This window comes from Antechinus flavipes, chromosome 1 (assembly GCF_016432865.1).
Source record: "Antechinus flavipes isolate AdamAnt ecotype Samford, QLD, Australia chromosome 1, AdamAnt_v2, whole genome shotgun sequence".
NCBI classification, from domain to species: Eukaryota; Metazoa; Chordata; class Mammalia; order Dasyuromorphia; family Dasyuridae; genus Antechinus; species Antechinus flavipes.
Window position 1 is genome coordinate 136,418,961 of NC_067398.1, and position 23,091 is coordinate 136,442,051.

At 34.2% G+C, this 23,091-nt stretch overlaps 1 protein-coding gene across 10 annotated transcripts in view; it reads right to left on the reverse strand.

Moving 5' to 3' along the window:
* The window catches only part of ARL15 (ADP ribosylation factor like GTPase 15), a 580,734-nt gene that overhangs the window by 28,588 nt on the left and 529,055 nt on the right, over nucleotides 1–23,091 (reverse strand). The window contains exon 7 of one of the 10 annotated variants that reach the window (XM_051990679.1): nucleotides 11,794–17,846. The exons of the other annotated variants lie outside the window; for them this stretch is intronic. Within the exon in view, the coding sequence (XP_051846639.1) occupies nucleotides 17,778–17,846 (69 nt within the window). The 3' untranslated portion in view covers nucleotides 11,794–17,777. Of the gene's footprint in view, nucleotides 1–11,793; nucleotides 17,847–23,091 lie in introns of those variants that run through there. 10 annotated transcript variants of the gene reach the window in all.

The following is a 23,091-nucleotide window of genomic DNA, read 5'->3' on the forward strand; positions in this document are numbered from 1 at the left end:
GTATCTCAAGAGAGATATGGTTGCATGTACTAGTCATATTCTCCTCAATGGATCATATGATTCCAGAGTTGAAAAGGCCCTAGAAATTATCTAGTAATACCTGGTCTTGGCTCAATAGATAATTTTTTTTCTCTCTCTCTGGATCACTATACCTACTTGTTTTTGTTACATTAAGTCACTAAATATAGCTAATACCTAGGTCATGATTAGGTTACCCAAATATGGGTTCCAGGGTACTAGGTCCAGTTTAACAGCCTGTTTAGGTGGCAATGTACATAATTTGGAAAGTCTGTATTTCAACTCACAAAAAAGGTGGATGATATAAAAAGAACTCAAGAACCCATAAAGAGATGGAGAAACATTATAAAGCTAACATAACAACCATTAGCTACTCTTAGATGGGAAGTCAATTGGAGTTGTCATCAGAGCAACCTTCAGACATTCTGATAGATTACTAGCCCTCCCACACAGAACTGTATTGTTCATCCTGGGTTTGAATTACTCCCAGAGGGAAAATACACTGAGACTGATGAATAAACAATACTCTTCCTATCTGACTTAGACCATCCAAGTACCTCACAGGCTCTGCTCTGTAAGCAGGATGCTTCTCAGGACCTATGTGAGGAATTATTTTTCTTTTTTCATCCTAGTGAGTATGATCTGTCAGAAAATTCCCCCTTTTTTCCTTTTGTAATCCTTGAATTCTGGAACTTGAGAAATTCTGAACTTGTAGGTCCTGCCTACAAAATTTTCCTTCACTAATTAGAATAGATTCTAACACCACACTGTTTAAGGGATTAAAATTTCCTTTTCCAAACAAGAGTTTACAACACACAAAGACTGTCTATATACTGTTTTTGAGGATCATATGGGTACACAACCTCTGTCATGTAATTTCAGAAAATCAATGCCCTAGATATTGTCATCTCAGGGCTCCATTTTCAGGACCCATATTCTCAAGTCACCTTAAAGCACATGTAAGTCCCAACTGTATCTACACTAAAGCAACCATTTTTAGTTCTTGGAGGTTGGGGGGTGGGGGGAAAAGGAGTGGGGGAGGAGACTTTGTGACAAGTCTCACTATTAAAGTCATGTCTATTTTTCTGTTTGGTGATATGTGTCCTTAACAGGAAAAGGTAAAAAACAACCAAAAAAAAAAAAAAAAAAAAAAAAAAAAAAAGACACCACCCCAAAACCAAACAAACAAGTCCAAAAGAGCAAGGACTCTGGTCTATCAGTTTGCTTTTACCAATTACTGAGAAGGAAAGTTTTTGTGCCTAGAGACTAACCTTCAGAGTTCCAGCCAAACCACCTTGGTGGTAGGTCATGGCCTGGAAACAAATTCAATAAGATGCCGGTGAGACGTGCATATTTTCCATGGGGATAGCTCTCCATGCTTATGTTCTATAATTTCAGAAACCTAAAATTCCCCAAGGAGACTAGGGAATTCATGAAATTAATTAGAGATTCCCTCGATAACTCTTCTAATTTGAATTATATATACATAGATATATGAACATACATGTATATGTGCATACATATGTCTCTGAGTGTGTATTTGGAAAATCAGGCCCAGAAGAGTTAAGAGATATTATATAGGTAGTCTTGTAGAAGAGCTGAGATTTAAATTCCGATCCTTCGGATTTTCCAACCCATGGATCCTCTTACTAAATGCCTTTTCTATCATCTGTAATGGAAAGCAGATTAAGTCCCTGACACATTTATGAACATCACTCTTCCCTTTCTCATGGAGTTCAGATTTTAGAAAGAGAACAGAGTGGTTCATCATTTTAAAAAAAATTGGAGGTTTCCATAGTAATGTTTTTTAATGACTGAGATTCTATTAAATGTGTAGCATTTAAGAGGCATTATGGGGAAATACAAAGTAGTACAAAATAGTTCTTTACCCTAAAGAAGCTTATAATTTAGTTGGGGAGATAAAAAAAATACATTAAAAAGACAATGAACAATTAGTTATAATGAAACATATGACAAGGAGTGGCATATTAATACAAGATACCATTTAAATTTAAAAAGAACCATTTTAGGATGAGGAGGGATCACTTATTGAACGATATTTAGAAGTTATTATAATGCTGGAGAAACTGAGGCAAGATAAAGATTAGAGAGTTTTTAATAATTTATTTGAAAGGGAGAGGTTGTGATGGGGGCATATTGGCCTCAGGGCTGATGTCCAAAGCATCCAGTCCCGAATGTGTGCTTCTCAGGAAGTATATATACATATATGGCTCAGCTACATAAGTAGACTGAGGCAGGGGCGGAGTCAGAGAACTGAGGGGGAGGCATCAGACATTCTGATAAATTGGAATAAAGAAGAATAGTGACAGAATCGGGGGAGGCACCGGACATTCTGATAAATAGGGAAGGGCTGGGGTCACCATATCTAAGATAAAAAATGAGATCTTATAGTATCATGTTTGGAGGATATTTCTTGTTTTAACATTTCTAAAAATATCTTTCCCTCTGTTAAATCTTTTCTCCAAAAAGTATTCAAAGAACTTAGAGTAAGGGAAAGATCTAGTAGGTCATCTTAAGTAGTATTTTCATCTTACAAATGAGACCTTTACGGGTTATTTTCATGGAGTTCCAACTCTTGAAAACACAACTACTTAGATCAAACCTTTCTTCTTGTCTAGATCATGATGAGTAGGAGGAAGGTGTGGGATTGCACAGGATTGAGCAGAACAATTCAGGGCAACCAAGGTGGGACAATTTAGGGAAATTGAGTTAGGACAATAAAAGGGAACTGTGACACAACATTATGAGAAAATATAGATATGTAGTACATAACATGTATGCCAATATATTGAAAAATTGTAATATTAAATTATGTATTAATATAATTAGTTATGTTTTGAGACAAGGGTATATTTTGGGAAACAGCATTAGTTTTTATGACCCAACAATACAGATTCATCATTGGGGCCACAGAGATTGTTTTTTATTAAGTTTTATGAATTTTAAAGTAGTGGTCTCAAAATGCATAGTTGTATCCGACTATGATAAGGTTTAATCTAAGTAGTTGTGTTTTCAAGAGTTGGAACTCCATGAAAATAACCCGTAAAGGTCTCATTTGTAAGATGAAAATACTACTTAAGATGACCTACTAGATCTTTCCCTTACTCTTAAGTTCTTTGAATACTTTTTGGAGAAAAGATTTAACAGAGGGAAGGATATTTTTAGAAATGTTAAAACAAGAAATATCCTCCAAACATGATACTATAAGATCTCATTTTTTATTTTTAATTGCATTGCAAATTTATAGTAAAAAAGGCCAGCTCTTTTTTTCCTAAGTACATGCTGATTTGTTGTGGGATATTAAGCTAGCTTTTAATTATCTCCAACTTTAACATGGGAATGTGGCAATTTATTCATAATACATGAGGTATTTATCTAATATTACAATTATTTTTATGCTGTAAATAGGAAAGTTAATCATGAATGACTTAAGAGAGATTCAAATGAAGAGTTTAAATTGTAACATACATAAAGAAGATAAGAAAATCAGACAATACTTTTTTCTGTACACAAAAATATTTTCTTTTTAGAAAATTTCTACCCATAAGAGAAATGCTTATATATTCTATAGTCTAAGTACCTTATATTAATTGATATCAAACTGATGCTAACCCTATATGCAGACAACATGGAACTTCATTTAAAAATCAGAGAAGCATGAGATAAATGTTCAACATAAGTTCCCAAATGCTTCCAAACATAGAAATGAGAAATACTAAGCTTTACATCCTGCAAATTATGTGCAGACATAGTATCATTTAGAACTCTTCAAGTCAGAATGGGATTTGGCCATTTCTTCTTTCTCTGCAGAGCAAAGAGATGGCTTACCTCTAGCCCAAACTTCAGTTATTCAGTAATCACTCTATTCATATTTATATGAAGGAGCCCATAACAAAAGAAATCAGCAAAGTTTCAGTTTGCTTTAGATTCAATATCCCAGGATAAAACTACAATCTTTTTTTTTTTTTTTTTTCATTTTCTTTTCTTTTCTGGAACAAAGGCATCAGATAGGAAAATCTGTCCCTTTGGAAAACTACCAGCCATTTGTTCTCTAGATGGTCTCTGAAAGTAAGCAGATAAGGGAAAGTGGATATCTGGACTTTCAAGAGAAAAGCCTTTAAGGTCCAAATGTAGCAACTTTTTTAAGAGCTGAAATTCATTAAGTGTGTCTCTGATGTCACTTCAGATATGAAGATTATTAGAACATACCAAAAGACTGAATCATCATTTTATTCTTTTTTTTTTTTTTCAGAAATTTGAACATAGGTTGATTCAACAGAAAATTGCCTTGTCAGTTCAAGCTTACAAAGGAACCCAGTAGAGATTACAATGGAAAAGAGCTTCTTTCATCATGATGGAAATACAAAATGATAGATGTCTATATTCAAGTTTGCTGGGAGCCAACAATGTCTGTGAATTACTCAAATAAAAAAAGCCAAAAGCCCAGCTCTTTAAACAACTTAAAAATTCAGATCAACTTTTCAACTAGAGCCCCTTTATAAGGAAGACAATCTCTAGAAAATAATATTGTCATTAAAAAATTAATTAATATTTCTTTCAAAATTCAGAATAGCAATTACTATCAACCAATAATCTCTTAATGACTTTCTAGCATATTCTTCAAACCTTCTTAGTGATAGAAAAGTATGAAATCTTCAAGATCCCAATTATCTTTCTCTTAACTTCTCGGCCAATAGTCAGTCACCTACTAAATTGCCTTCCAATCTAAATTTGATGTCTTTCCTCTCCTTATAAAATACCTTTTTTATATTCATTTATCTCCTATCCCTTTTAAGCCTCAGAGGAACTCCTTTGGCAAAACTAAGCTGTACTGTATGTCCTTGATCCTATTTTTCTCCCAAATTCGTTGATTTCATATATCATATCATATCTCAATCAAATAGTAGCTTAGTTGGAAAGTAATTCAGAATTGATCTAGTCTAACACATACCTGAAGGTGAATTATCTTAATAATATGATCAACAAATGGTCATCCAGCTTCTTTCAAAGACCTCCAGATAAGGATGACACTTCTCTGTGATCATTAGTTCTTCATATGTAAAATGAGGAAGTTAGACTAGATAATCTCTAAGGACCTTTCCCTCTTTATGTAACCAGGCTTCTCTTTTTTTTTTTTTTTAATTTTATAATAACTTTTTATTGACAGAATCCATGCCAGGGTAATTTTTTTTTTTTTTAACAACATTATCCTTTGCAATCGCTTCTGTTCCGATTTTTTCCCTCCCTCCCTCCACTCCCTCCCCTAAATGGCAAGTAGTCTTATATATGTATGTAATCAGGCTTCTAATCAAGACTTTTGCATGGAGCTGCAAATGTGATGAGAGACACGAGTCCTGATTGCTGGAGAAATGGCTGAGCAGTATGGTGTATATCTGTTATAAGGGGTTGACTTACTCCAGTGACAGGTGAACTAATGATAATCCAGGAAAATAAAAGCAGAAGACTTAGAAAGAGGTGACATACATGGGAAGTTAATTAACTTAAAATTCTAGAGAATTAGAATGGACTTTCTCTGGATGAAACTTCCGCCTTTCTCTACCCCCCTCCCAGTTTCAGCTGAGTTTGAGCTCCCATCTAAAGAGTCATTCACACCTATGAACTTTCTGATATTTTTCAATTTGTATACTCTCTGTTCACTGGGACACAGAAGTTTACTTGCTATTGGTGATTATCATGATCTGTGGTATAACTAGAATTTGATGAGAAGGAGCTAAGCTAGCAAGCTTAAGCTAAGCTTTCTCTTTCCCTTTCAAAACAACTATGGAAGTGGTTTTCTTCCTGATTCAGACTCTTAAACTGGTGATATTTGTGGAGAGCATATAAATAAAATTCTAGCCTGAGATGCCTCTTAGGATTGATGAGAGAAGGAATAAATGCCTAGCTATGATTCTTTAGTTACTTTCAGGGTAGAAATTGTAGTTGACATTGAGGCAAATTCTGGCGATGCCAATCATAAATCATGCCTACAACCTTTAGACAACCCAGGTGAACATATATATCTTACACAGGGATAGAACACATTTTTATATTTAAATAATCATTGGGACATTCTATTTTATTTTTGGATAATTTTAGTAGCAGGCAACCTTTCCTAATATTGGTCCTTAATTTGCTACTTTTGAAAATTCCATTTATTTCATTTACTTCTGCTTTTGGGACAAAAACAAATTTCCCACTTCCAAATGATGGGAATTGATGGAAAAACCATTGTGTCATTTTTATTTTCCATCTTCAATCTCTCTATTGGCTCTTATTTACAGAAAGACATGCTCAGACCTCCACATACTCAACATCCTTCCGTTAACCTTATGATATCTTTTTTTTCTTTTCCATTTACTGACAAACTTTCAAAAAAAAAAGTCTATATTTATTGTCTCTATCATCCAATCACTTATTAGTTGTGATTCAATCATGTGCAACTCTTCATGATCTTATTTGGAAAAGGTTTTTTTGGCAAAGATACTTAAGTAGTTTATTTTTTCCTTCTCCAAGTCATTCTACAAATGAAGAAACTTAGGCAAATAGGATTAAGTGACTTACTCAGGGCCATACAGCTAGAATATGTCTGAGGTTCACTTTAAACCCAGATCTACTAGATTTTGAGAGTGGTGTTCTAACCACTGTGTGCTACCTCACTGTCACTTACTAATTCCTTGCAATTTGGTTTCAGATTGCTACATTCTCTACAAGACAGCAACCTCTCAAACCCACTGCCAAATCCAATGATACAGTCATTTCTTGTCCTTCTAAACCTTTCTACAGCACTTGGTACTATTGACTATTCTCCCACCTTCCTTGGCTTTTTCATACCTTAATTTTTGTTTCTAATTCCTTCAATACTTCTTAAGTCTAACTAGCTAGCTCCTTTTCCTTTTGTAATCACCTGACTCTGGATGTCCCTTAAAAGTCTGTTTTTGGTCACTCTTCTCTACTGTCTCCTTAGTCTCAAGTTCTAACATCTTTTGTAATTTCCAAGCCTATTAATTTCAGCAAACTATTGGATACCAGGTGGAAAGTAAAGTGGAGCAAAAACCAAAATCCTCATTTCTCGAATATATAACTGAATCAAATTTATGAGAATACAAGCCCACACATTTCCCAATTGATAAATGGTTAAAAGATATGACAGGTAGTTTTCAGAGGAAAAAATCATCTATAACAATAGGTATCTATAGGTATATGAAAAAAGTGCTTTAAATCCCTTTTGCTTAGAGCAATACAAATTAAGACCACTCTGAAGGTACTATCTCACACCTATCAGGTGAGCCAATATGACAAAAAAAAGAAAATTACAAATGTTGGAGAGAATGTGGGAAAATAGGAATTCAAATGCACTGCTGGTGAAGCAGTGAAGAAATCCAATCATTCTGAAGTGCAATATGGAACTACGCCCAAAAGGTAACTAAACTGTGCATTCTTTTGATCCAGCAATATTGTATACCAAAGAGATCATTAAAAAAGGGGGGGGGGGGGACAGGAGATATTATATGCAAAAATACTTTTTTGGCAAAATATTGTAAATTGAGGGGATGCCAACAATTGGGGTATGGCAGAACAAGTTGTGGTGTAATAGAATTCGATGGTGCAACAATAAATAATGAACAGGTAGATTTCAGAAAAAACATTGAAAAAGTTGTATGAACTGATGCAAAGTGAAATGAATAGAACCAGGAAAACCTTGTACACAGTATCAGCAACATTGTATGATGATTCACGATGAATGACTCAGTTATTCTTAGCAATACCAATGGTCTAAGAAAAGTACGAAGAGGATTCATGAAGGGAAATTCCATCCACATCTAGATAAAGAACTGATGAACTCTGGATATTGAAACACAGATTTTTTTTTTACTTGCTTCATTCTTTTTCATGTTTTTTCCTTTGATTTGTTTTTTTTTCACAACTGTGACTGTCAGCACATGTATAACTAATATCAAATTGCCTACTGTTTCTAGAAGAGAGGAAGGGAATGAGGAAGGGAAGAAAATTTGAAACTCAAAATCTTGGCAAAACGAATGCTAAAAATTGTCTTGACGATTAGAGGAAAATAGAATGCTATTAACAATAGAAGATCAATACAAAAAAAGTGATTTAAAATATGATGGTATAGTGGATTGGACACTGCTTCTGGACTCAAGAGGACTTGAATACAAATCTGACCTGAGATACTAACTAGGTGTATGACTCTGGAAAAATCATTTAAACCTGTTTGTATTTGTTCCTCATCTGTAAAATTAGCTATAAATGGAAATGGCAAATTATTCCAGTAACTTTGGCATGAAGACCTCAAGTGGGATCATAAAGAATTATACGCAATTGAAAATGACTCAATAAATATCAAGTCAGCTACAAGGAGACTGGAGGAGATGGAAGGAGAGTGGGAATGATAACTTGGGAAAAAGGAACAATGCTCCAGTTCTGAGACTCAGTAATAATGAATGAGACCAGGTAAAGTTTTCTCAAAGAGTCTATAAGATGGTCAAGTGATTCCTATTCCCAGAGGTCTTCAGGGCCAGAAGGTCGGGCCTTAGGCCCAGGTTACAGGAAATCACATGATCACAAGGCCTAGAGGTCTTTAGGGCAAGAAAGGTCAAAATGTAGGTCTAAGCTGAGGGAGTAATGTGCCCCACAGGAAGCAGACAACATTGGTGACTAATGGTCAATAATGGATACTTCCTTTTTAGTCCATCCAGTGAAAAGACTTGAGTCTTTGCTATTTAAAGTAATAGCTTTACTATTTCTGGCTTGCCAGGTCAAGCACATATTGGGAGCTGAGATGTCTCTCAGGTGAGTGTCTGGCCCTCTCCCTGCAGGAACTAAATAAATGCTTTCTTTTTGTATCTGAAGATGTCTCTGATTAGTTACTTTGGGTCAGGGGGTCTAGCACCCAACCTACACAACACTGCCCTAAAAGGAAGACTGCTGGTAGAAAGAAAGAGCAAATAATAATGAGTCAGCACAAATCTAAAAAAGGTGGGGATAGAGATTTACTTATGAAGCTTAAGATGAATATTTTTCTAGCTTTCTCACAAGGACCAATAAGGCTACAGGAAAATGTATAAAAGGAAGATGTAGTAGGAACCACAACTATCCTAAATAAGCCATCCACAAAGATAAATCAGCCCTAGAAGCAAGGCTAAAGCTTTAACTGTTGCATTAATTTCTCAATCATCCAAACATAAAAGCCCAGTAAGTGTGGAATTTGTGGCTTGAAACACTCTGCTGGCTCAATGCACCAGCACAGTAGATGTGGAATCAGGAAAGCTGTATCTAGATTAATCAGAGATGTGTCCTTGCCAAATAGATTGGTAATTAAACTTTTTAATTTAAATATTAGGTGGTATAAAAGGGATGAGCATTCCAATCCTGAACCTGAACCACAGGACCAGCCTAAAACAGGCTTACTTCAGAAGAGCAGGCTGAATTATGATGGCAGCATTTTAAGCTATAAATACACCCATAAAGCACAGTGGTTAGAAAACTGTCTTCCAATTTAGCCAATGATCACCAAGTGGAAGAACTGTGGAGAACAGAGGGAGTGAGTGAAGGAAGGGATGAAGTAACTACTTCCTGGAAGTAGATGAAGGCTTCAGAAAGAAGAGTGGACTACAATGGACACTACAATGGAGAATTATAAGCATCAATGCCTACAGAAAGCAAGTGGTAAAAAGAGCTAAAGAAAATAAGTATTATTGGACAGCATAGAGGTCAAAAGAGAGCTCTGGTATGAAATTCAAAAATGCGGACCTTTTTGACTGATTCTTACTCAGGGTTGTAATCATTCAAAGGTTCAAGTGGCTGGGATAGGGGTCAAAAGAGAATTCTCACTAGCAGATAGTGCAATTTTATTGGGAGTCTTCTCTATTTCCATTTACTCATAAATAAAATCATCTATGGTTTGGGAGTAATGGGAGCTAGAGATTAACTTCATGAGAACTATAGACACTGATACAGCTGGTAGAAAACGGTAAAAAGCCTACACGTCGGAAGAAAGCCTAGAACACAAGACATGTGACAAATCCCCTTGTCATAACATCACACACACACATATGCATATATTCCTTGAGGATTTGGGATTGTATCATTTTTCATCACTGCATTCCTCACACCTAGCATAATGAGCATGTAAAAAATGCTTAATGAATATTTACTGAATTGAATTAAGCCGTTTCTAATGTGACAGAAGCTTCTGAAAGCCTTCCTTATCATACTTACTATTTTGAATGACTACTTATGATATTATCTTAAGTAAATCATCTCCCCACACTGGGCCCCAGTTTTTTCACTTGTAAAATTTAGGGGTATATTAGAACAAGGGTTCTTAACCTTTTTATGTCATGGACCCCTTTGGCAGTCTGGTGAAGCTTGTGGGCCCTTTCTCAAAATAGTGTGGGCCTTGGAACAATTTGGTACACCAACCAACTATATGGATTCTAGAGACTGAAGGGTAAAGGAAGAAATTTACTGTTTTAAATAGAATTGTTGTGTAATTAGAAAATATTATATTTGTTTGAATATATTTACATTCTATTAGAATCTATTAGAATATTAGCACTATATTATCATCTAATTTCTAATCACTCAAATACATTTTAAAAACTTTAGCAGTTTTTCATTCATTCCCTAAGCATTTATTTTCAAGTACTCTTGACAAAAAATAGTAATGGGCCCTGGCCTCGAGAAACCAACATTCTTTTGGGGAAAAAAATATATACACATAACTTAAATATATAATCTATCTACTTCTACATCGATAGTCATATATACAAACAAATGTGTGCAAATAAACATGCATATATATGTATGTGTCATGAGATATACATATGTGTAGAGGGGTATGCAAAATAAACACAAGATAATTTGCAGGAAGAGTAATAACTCAGGAAAAAGTAAAGGCCTCATATAGAAAGCTACCCTTAAGCAAAAATCTAAAGCAAGCAAGATTTCTGAGTGTGAAAATGTATTGCAAGTCAATTTGACTAGATTATAGAGACCATGAAAGGGAATAATGTAAAAAAAAAAGTCTAGGAAGGCACATGAATAAGTCTAGGAAACAGGCTTGAATTAGACTTGACAAACTTTAAATACAAATAGAGGAGGTGTATTTGATTCTGGAGGCAACAGGATCCAGTGAACATTTTTTAATAAAGAAGTGACATGATCAGACCTGTGTTTTAGGAATACCAATTAGGAAGTTCTATAGAGATTTGTTTGGGAAGAGGAGAATGTTGGGGCTCAGAGATCAGACAGGAATCTACTGTAGTAGTCTAAAAAGACAGGTAAAAAAGTCCTAAATTAATGTGATGGCACTGTATGTATAAAATACTGGACAAATGTAAGAGATATTGTGGAGGTAAAATCGACAAGACAACTAATTGGATGTGCAAGATTATGGGAGAAATAAGTCAAGGATGACTCTGTGGTTGTGAAAATTGATTAGAAATATAGTGATATATTCATCATAATTAGAGAAGCTAGGAGGACTAGAAAGATTGAGGGAAAAATGATGAGTTCTTTTCTAGACATGTTGAGCTTGAGATACCTTTTGGAACATAACTATAACTGTCCAATAAACATTTTGGTAATGTGGGAATAAAGCTCAAGAGAAACTTTGCACTTGGATATACATTTGAGAATTTTCTACATCAAGATGACAGCTGAATCCTTGAAGCTGATAATATAATTAGGAAACAGTATAGAATGAAAAAAGAGAAGATGGTTCCAAGGGTATAGCTTTAGGAATGTCTTACAGGGATATGGATGGTAATTCAGTATTTTTCTTAGTACTTATCTGGATGTGGGATGATAAGGGAGAAACATCCAGAAGAGACAAAGTTTTCAGGAAAACAGGAAGGCTAATAGTGCCAAATGCTATGGACAGGTCAAGAAGGGCAAAGTCTGAGGGAAAAAAAGAGATTGGATTGAAAATATTAATTTTAATTACCTTGAAAAGAGCATTTTCAGTTGAATGATGTGGTTGAAAGCCTGAATGTAAGGGGCTGAAAAATTAATGAGAAGGAAAGAAATGGAGGCTATTTGCTTATAACAAAGCAAATCAAGTAAAAAAAAGCAAGCCACAGAGTGGCTACAGGCACAAATGTGTTCTCTACTTGTGTGCATTATCTCAAAGTCAAGAAATGGGTAATATACTTCCTCTTGGATTGGCTGGATACACAATTGTTAATTTTTTAATCAGAGTTCTTGAGTTTTTCAAAATTGTTTCTCTTTACAATACTGATGATCTTCTACTAACTCTTTTTTCTGTTCTGCTTACTTAATAATTCTTCAATTCATTCTATCCTCCAAAATGCTTTTAAATAATTTCTTAAGGCAAAAAAATGTATCTTTACATTTATATTATGATGTTCAATAATTCTTCAATTGTTTAAGAGGCAAACTAAAGCAAGGCATCCTGCGAGATTCTAATGTTTTTCTTTACTTTTTTGATTTTCTCTTTGGGAAAGGAAAGTTTTATTTGGCTTGTAACTGTTTCCTATCCAGTATTATCCTCCCTCTTAATACCTCTTTCCTATTTCAGATTATTTCCACATTGAGTTTGATGCATTTCTATTCTAAACTATTTGTAATGGGCTGAAGCTCAAGTTGATGCACTGAGGTCCCAAGCACATGAGGCTAAATAGCAATTGAACGAAACTCTATTAATTTATACTTGGAGAAAGAATGGCCCCGTCCACTCTCTGTACAAGTTTTGATGTGTTGTATAGGAAATGATGTAGAGACGATTTTGGTGGAGAGAGAGAGAGGCAGAGAGATGGCTGGTTGGGTTCGTGTCGCGACTACTCACTTCCTATCGTGATCCCCCTTTACCTCTGCAAAGAATAAATATCGAGGATTTTCCCTTAACCTGAATTCCTGACTCCGGCTGATTTTAAAATACGTAGTCATCACAACTATTTATGTGTATTCAAGCATCCTTTGTCTACTTCATATGAGAGAGTTCAGATGAGAATTCTTCATATTTATACTCTTTTAAAAATGCACTCCAACTTCAAGAAATAGAAGGTTCCAACCTTTCTACCTTATTTCTTTCTATATTCCTTTTACCTTTACTATAAAGCCTATCCCAAACCTGGAATTCTTCTATTCTGAAGGGTTTGTATTAGAGAGAGATTATTTTTTCAATATTCTTTGAAAACAAAGTTCTGAAGATACATTTCTTTTTTTCTTCTATTAGAATGTTAGCACTATATTATTATCTAATTTCTAATAACTCAAATATATTTACCTTTATAGATTTCTCTGGCATCTTGTTAATATTTCAAGGTTCCTAATCAGCTTAATAATTCAGTATCTTTTCCTTTGTACTCAGTTTTGTCAGGTAAATTATTCCTGGTTGTAATCTTACTTATTGGTTTTTGCAATATTATATTCCAATATTTCCTTTCATAAAGAGTAAAATCTGCAATGTTTTGAGTGATCCTAAGTGTTAGTCTTTAAAATGCTTTACTGCTTTTTTTCCTGGATGTCTCACACACACACACACACACACACACACACACACGTGATGTTTGCACACACATATACATATATTTGTATACATATAGAGAGACAGAGAGAAGTTCATAAAAATATAGGAGATAAAAAGAGAGAAAGGGAGAGAAAAAGAGAGGGAGAGAGGAGGAGAGAGACTATGAATTATACTAGTGAACTTTTTCTTTTGGGGTTCCTTTTAGAAATGACTAGTATATTCTTTCTATCTGTCCTCTGGTTCTAACAGCTCTGGGAATTATTCATTTACAATTTTTGAAAAATAATTTCTATGCTTTTGTTTGTTTGTTTTTAATCATGTTTCTCAAAGAGTATCCTCCTTTGACTAATTTTCCACGTCAGCTTTTTTATATCAAATATATTTTTCTTATTTTCTTCTAATCTTTACAATCTTTAATTTGATTTTTTTTTTTTTTTTGCCTTTTCATGGAGTCACTGATTTCTATTCCTTCTATTATAGTTTTTAGGGAATTCATTTCATGGGTAAGGTTTACCACTATCCTTTCTAAGTTATTCCCCTGCCAATTTCCTCAAGTTTTATTTCATTTTATATCTCTTGCTTCATTTTTTAAAAACGTATTTATATGGTCCACATGGAAAATCAAGTTTTCCTTTTGGATCTCTGCTTAAAGTTGTTATAGAATCATGCAATTCTTCTTTGGGGGAATCTACACACAGTTTCTCATCAGATTTGTTAATCATTATTTGATCTGCTTTGAATTTAGGGTTTTGCTAGGGTGTGGGATCTGGGGAATCTACCAATTGTTAGGTAGCCACCTTGACAGGAATTTGCATAGAAGATTTTTTCTAGGAGAATAGGTGTCAAAGAGAGGAGAGTTATTGGATAACAGCTTGAAGGGATGATAGGGTTAAGTGAAGGACATTTCAGGAAGGGGAAAATAGGTTATGTTTTCATGCTGTAGAAAGGAGCCATTGGTAGATTCTGCTAAAGTATGTTACATTGAAAACAAACAAACCCTACGTTCAACTATTATAGAAAACTTAACAGTTAAGACAAGGTAAATAACTGACTTTGCATTTTTTAGGCTTACATGTTGATTTTTTTTCTTTTCCTCTTATATGAGCAGGAATATCTGAGCTATTTACTCCTCACTGATGACAGCTCTGTGTGTAGTCCCTGAGCAGCTAGACTGTGATACCTGATATTACCTTAAATAAATCCTAATCAAAGCTTTTGCTAATCATTCTCTATTTCCATGACAACAGGAACTATACAATACTTTTCTACTTTAAAAAAAAAAAAAAAACTCCTACAATACAAAATTGCAAGATCAAGGAGCACATGCCAAAGGGTATTATTCTAATATATTGAGTAGTAAACAACCACAGCTTTGTAGTAAATACCTTTTATTTGGATAATAAGCTAGAATTATCTGATTTCCTTGACACACAAGGAATTAGGGAAATAACTGAATATAATATGAAATGGTGTGTAGAATCTTAGGTATTCCTAGCAGAACCCAAACAAATAAATGTAAAATTATCTACACGCTTTAAAAATAACTTCACTCCTGCCAAGAGATATGTACTCCTTTGGAAGCAGAGTAGTATAAACAAGTTTATCACTTTCTTTTTATGACTAGAGGAAAGAGGCTCATAGTTGTTTCAAAAAAAAAAAAATTCAAGAGAGTAAATACTGAGGTTAGAGGTTAAGAAAAATAGAAAAGAAAGATAAAAAAGGGAAGATGGTTACCATCAACATATAGGGATGCATATCTTCAGCAACTAGGATAATAATAAAAAACCCAAGAGAATTTTATCAAATAGTATTAGAAGGTACAAATAAATTACATATATTTCTAAATATTTTTAAATTAATAAGTGCTTCAATGAAATAAGGGTCATCTTTTTTTAATAGCAATGTCTTCCAATGGTGATAGATGGCTATAAGTAGTAGGATTAATCCCAGAAGTTAAACTGAAAAGCACTGAAAAGATAGGATAGGATGCATGGAAGACATGAGCAGATTACAGTAGCACATTAAAAACAAGGAATCGAACAAAAAAAAAAAATTGATATAAATGAGATCATAAGAGCAATAAAGGACCAAAGAAAGCTATTCATAAATGAGATCTAAAGCCCTGTACAGTTTCTATGTTCCATTTGCCACCACTAAATAACAAAAGAAGGAAAATTCCCAACATGAATGGAATCATGACTTGTAAGCATAGGTGGGGCATGGGTGGGCTATTTGAAATCCATTTCACTACAGGAAAAGTACATATCAATGAATTCTAAGAATAATTAGAGTGTTCCAGTTCAGGACAATATCTCACAGAATCTACATATGCTCTAGAACTACAGGGCATTCCAGGTTAATTCACTCCAAGCAAAACTATTATGGGAAGATCTCAACTGAAGTATATATTTATGCACATAAAATTATTATATATTGGGGAATAATTTCCCAAAAGATATAATGGTATTTCTTTGACTAATAAGCAGTACATAGAATAAATGAATGTACACAGAGCTTTTGTGACATAGAAAGTAGGATGTACTTGTACAATGAATTCTATTTATCACCCCATCAATAAGCCTGTTCATGTTGCTACGTGGCTTAGGAAAGTGGCTAGAAAGAGGATAGGGTGTTGGGTATGTAATCAAAAAGATCTTAGTTCATATCTACCCTCAGGCATTTATTAGCTGTATAGTCTTGTGTAAAGCTCTTAATCTCTGTTTGCCTCAGCTTCTTCAATTGTAAAAGGGGGATGATAATAATAGCATCTATTATCTAGGTTTGCTGGAAGGATCAAATGAGATAATATTTGGAAAGTGTACATTAGAATGGTACATAATAGGTGCTATCTAAATTATTAGCTATTGTTATTTTTATACAAACAAATGGCAAAGAACAATGCCATTGAGTTTGCTGACAGATCATATCAATTTCACATATAACTATTACTAAAAATGACTAATGATTCAGGTTTCCTGCTACTTTTTTTTTTTTTTTTTTTTTGCAACTTCATTTCAATTTATTCTCCTTTCTCTCCTTCCTTAAGTTTATGGTCTAAGTAGTTTAAGATTCTACTAAAGAGGTTTTATCTTATAAACATCGTGCATATATGTGGTTCACAAATACAACAATGGGGATGATAAAATAACAATAAATGTAAGTAAAGCCAGAGTTTTGCCATGTTTGCTCTTAGAGATCTAGAGATATCTGTATTTAACCCAAAGAAAACAGCAATTGACCATAAAACAATGGGGTCACTCTCCAAGGAGGTATCCACTATAAGGAATAGAAGTACCACCCACACTGGTCTTGTGAACACTAATTTGCCAGGGGATAAGTAGCTTTTTTAAAATTCAGTTTAAAGAAAAACTCTCAGAAGACAAGAGATTGAGCCATTTAGGGTTTAAACCAGAATTGTGAAAGAAAAAGGACCTAGAATCTCTCCAATTCCTTAAGAACATTCAGTCTTCTTTTTTTTTAATAGGCATTTAGGACCCACTAGACACTCAATAAACAGAACAATATTGATTAAATGAGTGACATTTATGGAAAACTAGGGCAGGCAGAACATATACCAATGCCCAGGAAGAGAAATGACATGAAATGAGCATGAGGGCACTTTGATGTTTTGGTTAATTACTTTTAACAGGCATTTATTAAGCACCTATGGTGTTCTAGCCAGGTTCTGGGGAAAGGTAGAAAGTTGAGATGAGACACAATCACTTTCCTTATCGAATTCAAAGTCAAAAGGCAACTAATGCCTTATGATTAGTATGTAAGAATATTGTAAACTGCTAAGTAAGATATGAAAGAGGAAATGTCTTGATGACTGGTCAAATTTAATGCCAGAGGAATAGTTATAGAGTCTGAAAACATGTTAATTATCTTGTTAATCAGTTGAACACTTGGATCAATCTCTTCCCTGAGGAATGTTCTTTACCAGTAGTAGCATTGTAAATTTTCTCCCATGAGATTCTTTCCTCTTTTGGGCAATTCTGGTTCTTGTCCACAAAAGATAGGTACTGGCCTTCCTGTTTCCTTTAATATGTATTAAGCTCCCTGCTGGAAAACTTTCACGTTTATCTTTTACCAAAATCCCTAGCATTATGTTTGATGCAGAATGGATTCATTTGTTGATTCAAAATCAATGAATGCCCTTCTTGTTTTTCATGCTTTGCATCATGAAGTCTGTCATTGCTGGACCATGCTGCTTCTGCCTAACATGGATCTATTTTGTTCTTTGGGTCACCTTTGATTTGGGCTCTTCAGAGATCACACCACTCCATGACTTACTCACCTATATACACAATGAAATGAATGGGATTATTAATGCACCAAGGAACTTTGAACACAAAAATGCTGGCAGATTCTATTAAGCTTCAAGAGTTTCAAGAACACACTGGCCCAGTGATCAACTGAATCAGAGGAACAATCTAGTCAAGCACACAGGATCCTGGAGAGTTGCCAGCTGTGACCCATGAACCATAAGATTAAAAAACAGTACCCATCTAGTAAGATCTTATAGATGGAGATAACTGCACAACTGTAAAAGCACAACTTCATCCTAAGGCTAGTACAGGCAATTTTGAAACTATATTCTGAGGTTTATTTCTCAAAAGTGCTTTCCTTTCTCATTTGTAAAGTTCATACCTTTTGAGGACAAAGTAGTATAAAGAGGGTAGCCCAAGGACATACTGATTTAACTATTTCCTGGGCTGGTCTTGAAAACAGCTAACCTAAAACTCAAGATCACACTTCCATTCTAACCCTCATTTCTAATTCTTGAAGTAGAAGTGTTTTATTAAGCCAGAAAAAGATTATGCAGCTGATTGTAAAAATCAAATTAGTGTTTCTGGGCTATTTGGCCCAAATTGAGCCTATTGGGCCAAGAAATAAACTGCTCATTTAGAGTACTATATATAAATTACTTTTCTATACAACTGTAAAAGGCAATCTTGATTTTCCAAGAAGCAAATGATTTGGAATGCCATATATTTAATCATAGAATCACAGATTTGGCGCTGAAAGTCATCTTAAAAATCATTGTAACTACTCCCTTCTTTTTTTTACAGAAGTTTTTTTTTTTTTTTAACAGAATTGAAATGTTAGGTGACTTGCTTAGGATCACAAAGCTATTAGATATCTGAGGCTGGATTTAAATTAAATCTTTCTGACTCCAAATCTGGTACTTTATCTATGTTGACAAGTCACCTGTATGGAGAAAGATATTTTTCACCTTGCAAATATGATAATATTCAAAGAACAGTATTTATCATGAGGGAAAAAAGGTTATTATTTTTACTTGGCTAATTTTCCAAAGTTAAAGTTTTTTTTTTTTTTTTAAGACTACATAAATGTTTTCTTGTGTAAATTAAAGATCTCCTAATTTAGAAAACTGTGAATGAAAATTTTCATTGAGAAAGCAAAAATTTTCATGTCATTAGCTTATGACTTTCCAGAAAAGAAATAATAAAAATATCTGTCTCTGTCAGATTGTCAGTTTCTAATAGTTAATAGAGCACCTTGAGAAGTAACAGATCAGAGGGGCAGATGGCAACGAAGCTGTCCTGGGCCATTGGCACCATCTAGTGTCCTGAACCAGAAGCCATAACCCAACATCTCAGGTGCTACTTACCTTTTTTTTGTCTTACTCCTTAAAAGAGAATATATGCATGGAGTTTCAGAACCCCCTTTCCTTTTGCCATTCACATCTTACCTCATATTTCAATTTATCTAATCTCTTACATATAGACACCTATTCCCTTTAATCCACATTCTCTTTTTAACTTCCATAAAATCTTCCTAGACAACTTAAGCTTAATTATCTCCCTCTCCTTCAAAATTGTTATTATTTTACTCCTCATGTTATTTAAAGGGACACAAGTAATAAGAATAAGAAGCAGAATTTGAATCCAGGTTCTCTGACTCCTGAGCCAATGAATTCCCTTTTCAATACATCATGCTGGCTTGGTCAGTTCTGTTAGAGACACATCCATACCATGAAAAAAGGAAAGATTATATATCTTGAAGTGAACTTTTCATAAATGTCACTAACCTCTAAAGATTAAAGAAGTGATCAACTTTTCTCTTAATCACTATAAAATTATACCTATAACCCCTCCTTTAAATCTGCTTTAACTAAATTTTTATGTTCTGTTCTAATTAATTTATAATGATATATTTTGAAGGGGGAAAATACCTTTTTAACAGATTACCTTGGTCACCTTTCAGGCTGAATGGTGCAGTAATTAGAACATTAATCTTGGAATCAGGAAATTTGAATCTAAATGTCCTTTCTAAAATACTGTTTGACCCTGGATTCTTCCCCTTTGTCTTTAAGCTTCAGTGTTCTCATCATTAAAATGAACATGAAGACATTTTTACCACCATGTATCTAATAGAAATTTTATGAAAAGTATTTTATAAACCTTAGAAGTGTCAATCAAGGAAATTTGAATTATAATTGCTTCTTAAATTTCCAATATACCATATTTTAGTTACTTTGGTTAAATAAGTCACAGTGGTCTGTATTGCCATTTCAATGAATTTCTATGGGGAAAGTGCTTCAAATAATTTTTGAAACTCATTTGAAAGCTGGAGATTAACTAGTACTCATAGTTTTGGTCAAGATTAAATGCATGATAAATAGAATGAATACCCACAAGATATAAATACAATTAGGTAATTTAAACAGTTTAAAATTCATTTCATATATTAGTTCCATCAAAGAAGAGCAGAAAGGTGATAGGAAAAAAAGGTTACAATCATTGCTCTCATAAGATACAATATAGCATTGTCAGAGAAGTATGTAGACAACTGGAACATGTCTGGCAAAACAGCGCTGGGGAATAAACATGGAACGTAAAGAAGATAATTACTGAAAAGAAGGTGAAGTAGTCATCAGCTTTAGTAATCTGGGTAAAACTCCCTTTTCCTTTAGTTAGCCAAGACTTCGGTCCTTCATTTGGGCCACAGAGACCTATCACAAACACCACGAGAAATTAGCTGTGTCTTTGTTCTAGAACAATATCCCTGTAATCTGGCTAATGAGCAACAGTTAGTTCTTTCCATGCCATCATTTTCAATAACTTCAGCAATTTCAGTGATCTCTCTTATTTGTTCTATTTTTTTGGGGGGGAGGGTCTACTCCATATAAAATATTCATCAAAAACCTTTAAAAAGGAACAGTTTTAACATTTAAAACATAGGTATTAGCTTAGAAATTAGCTTTCGTGATCAGGATGAAAGAGGAAAAACTTTTCTTTCTGGTTGATGATCTGTATTCTCATTCTGTTATCTACAATCACTCAACAAACATTTATTGGGGGCTTTCTAGGTGCCAGACACAGTACTAGGCACTAGGGACATAAGTATAAAAAGTGAAGACAGTTCCTTCCTTTGGGGAGTGCATCATCAACAACCTCTCAAAGTTTACTCTATTAAAATTTTTCACTTAAACCAGATCACTGTGATGATTATCTACTCTACTCTACCACTGCACCTAACTTTTTTCTCTTTTAATCAATGAATTTAATTAATGCCTGGCTCCCTCTTTTTTCTTTCTCCAAATTCCTGCCTTAGGGGACTTTAATTTACATGTAAATGCATGCTCAAACATATGAATGGTAAGGTCCTTAATCTTGTAAGATACCATGACCAATTTTTCCACTCTACTTCAGTTCCACACAGGAATGGTCATACCTTCATCACCACCCATAAGTGTTCAATCTGCATTCTCCTACCTGATCCTTTTGCTTGTGTTGGGGGAGAGGTACTTCAAATTTTCTCTGAAACATCGTTACTCAACTTGAATTCTCATACAACCCTTAACCAATTTCAAGTTTGGGAGATTCAGGGTAAAAAAAAGGAAAGAAGGCAGCAGAAGTGAGAGATGGGGTTTAAGAGGATTTAAGAAAAGCCAGATTGTTATTCTGGAGAGTTGTAGTAATAGCTCCCCCAAAAAGTGCACATAAAAGAATGGAGACAGAAACAGGAAAAAAAAAATTCCCCTCCCATCTATCTAGCATGGACTTCCATTATATACTTTCACTGCTCAAGAATCATGCTGTTGATCATCTCTTATAGAACAATAATATTTCATAATATTCATATACCATAACTTATTCAGGTATTCTTCAGCTGATAGGCATTCACTCAGTTTCTAGTTTCTTGCCACTACTAAAAGGGCTGCTACAAACATTTTTGCATATGTAGCTCCTTTTCCCTTTTTATGATTTCTTTGGGATACAGGATCAGCAGAGACACTGCTGGATCAAAGAATTTGCACAATTTGATAGCGTTTTGGCCATAGTTCCATATTGCTTTCCAGAATGATTGATCAGTTCAAACTCCACCAACAATGTATGAATGTCCCAATTTTCCAACATCCCCTCCAATATTCATCATTATCTTTTCCTGTCATCTTAGTCAATCTGAGAAGTGTGTAAGTGGTACTTCATAGTTGTCTTAATTTGCATTTCTCTAAGGGATTTAGAGCATTTTTTTCATATTACTAGAAATGTCACATATTAGTCTTAATAATCATAATTGACAACATGCTTATCATGTGCTAGGCACTGTGCTAAATATTTTTACAATTATAATTTCATTTAATCCTCATAACAACTCCAGGTAATAGATATAATTACTATTTCCATTTTATAGATTAGGAAACTGAAGCAAAGTTTAAATGACTTGCTCAGGGTCACAAAACTATTAAGTGTTTGAGATCAGATTTCATCTCAGGTCTTTCTGACTCAGAGCTTGTGCTCTACCCACTGAAGTACCCAACTACCTTTTACCTTACATTTGATTTCATCCAATTAATGAATAATATAATATCATGGGCAACAAATTGTTTCTTATGTCAAAAAGCTTGATTCCTCAGAAAATGTTTCGCTTCTATTAGGGAATACATAACATTTTTTATCACAAGGCATAGCCAAGTTTTAAGTGTAAGGAAAACCCTTCACATTTCTTTTCTCTTCTGCTCTAATTCAGTTCATTTTATTTTAAGGAATGGACTAAAGTGAGGGTGGCAAGAAAGAATTCTTGAAAAGATATGAGGAAATGAGACACAAATGTGACTGAATAAAAAAAAAAGAATAAGGAGTAAAGAGAATGAATAAGTATCAACCCATGGAAAAGTGTTTTTAGTTAAGGGAAGAGAAAGGGAGGAGATACTGTTGAAATCTTACCAAGTTAAAAAAAAATATATTATTTGGCAAAGCAATGAAGATGAAGTTGAGAGCGATAGGGAGGAGTTATAGATAATGCCAAGATTGCATTCTTGAGAGACACAGAGATAATGAAGTTGTCAACAGTGACAAGGGAAGGAAAGGACTTAGCAGGAAATCTGAGGAGCTCAGTCTTCGCTATGTTGAGCTTAAATTAGTATATTCATTGCAAGTTAGGAGATTAAAGATTAAACAGAATGGGAGAATTTGGAGGTAGAGAAGCAGATTTAGGGATCTATATATTTAGACAGACATATTTAAAAAAAAAAAAAGATCATGGCTGACTGACAGTGTGACCAAATAGCT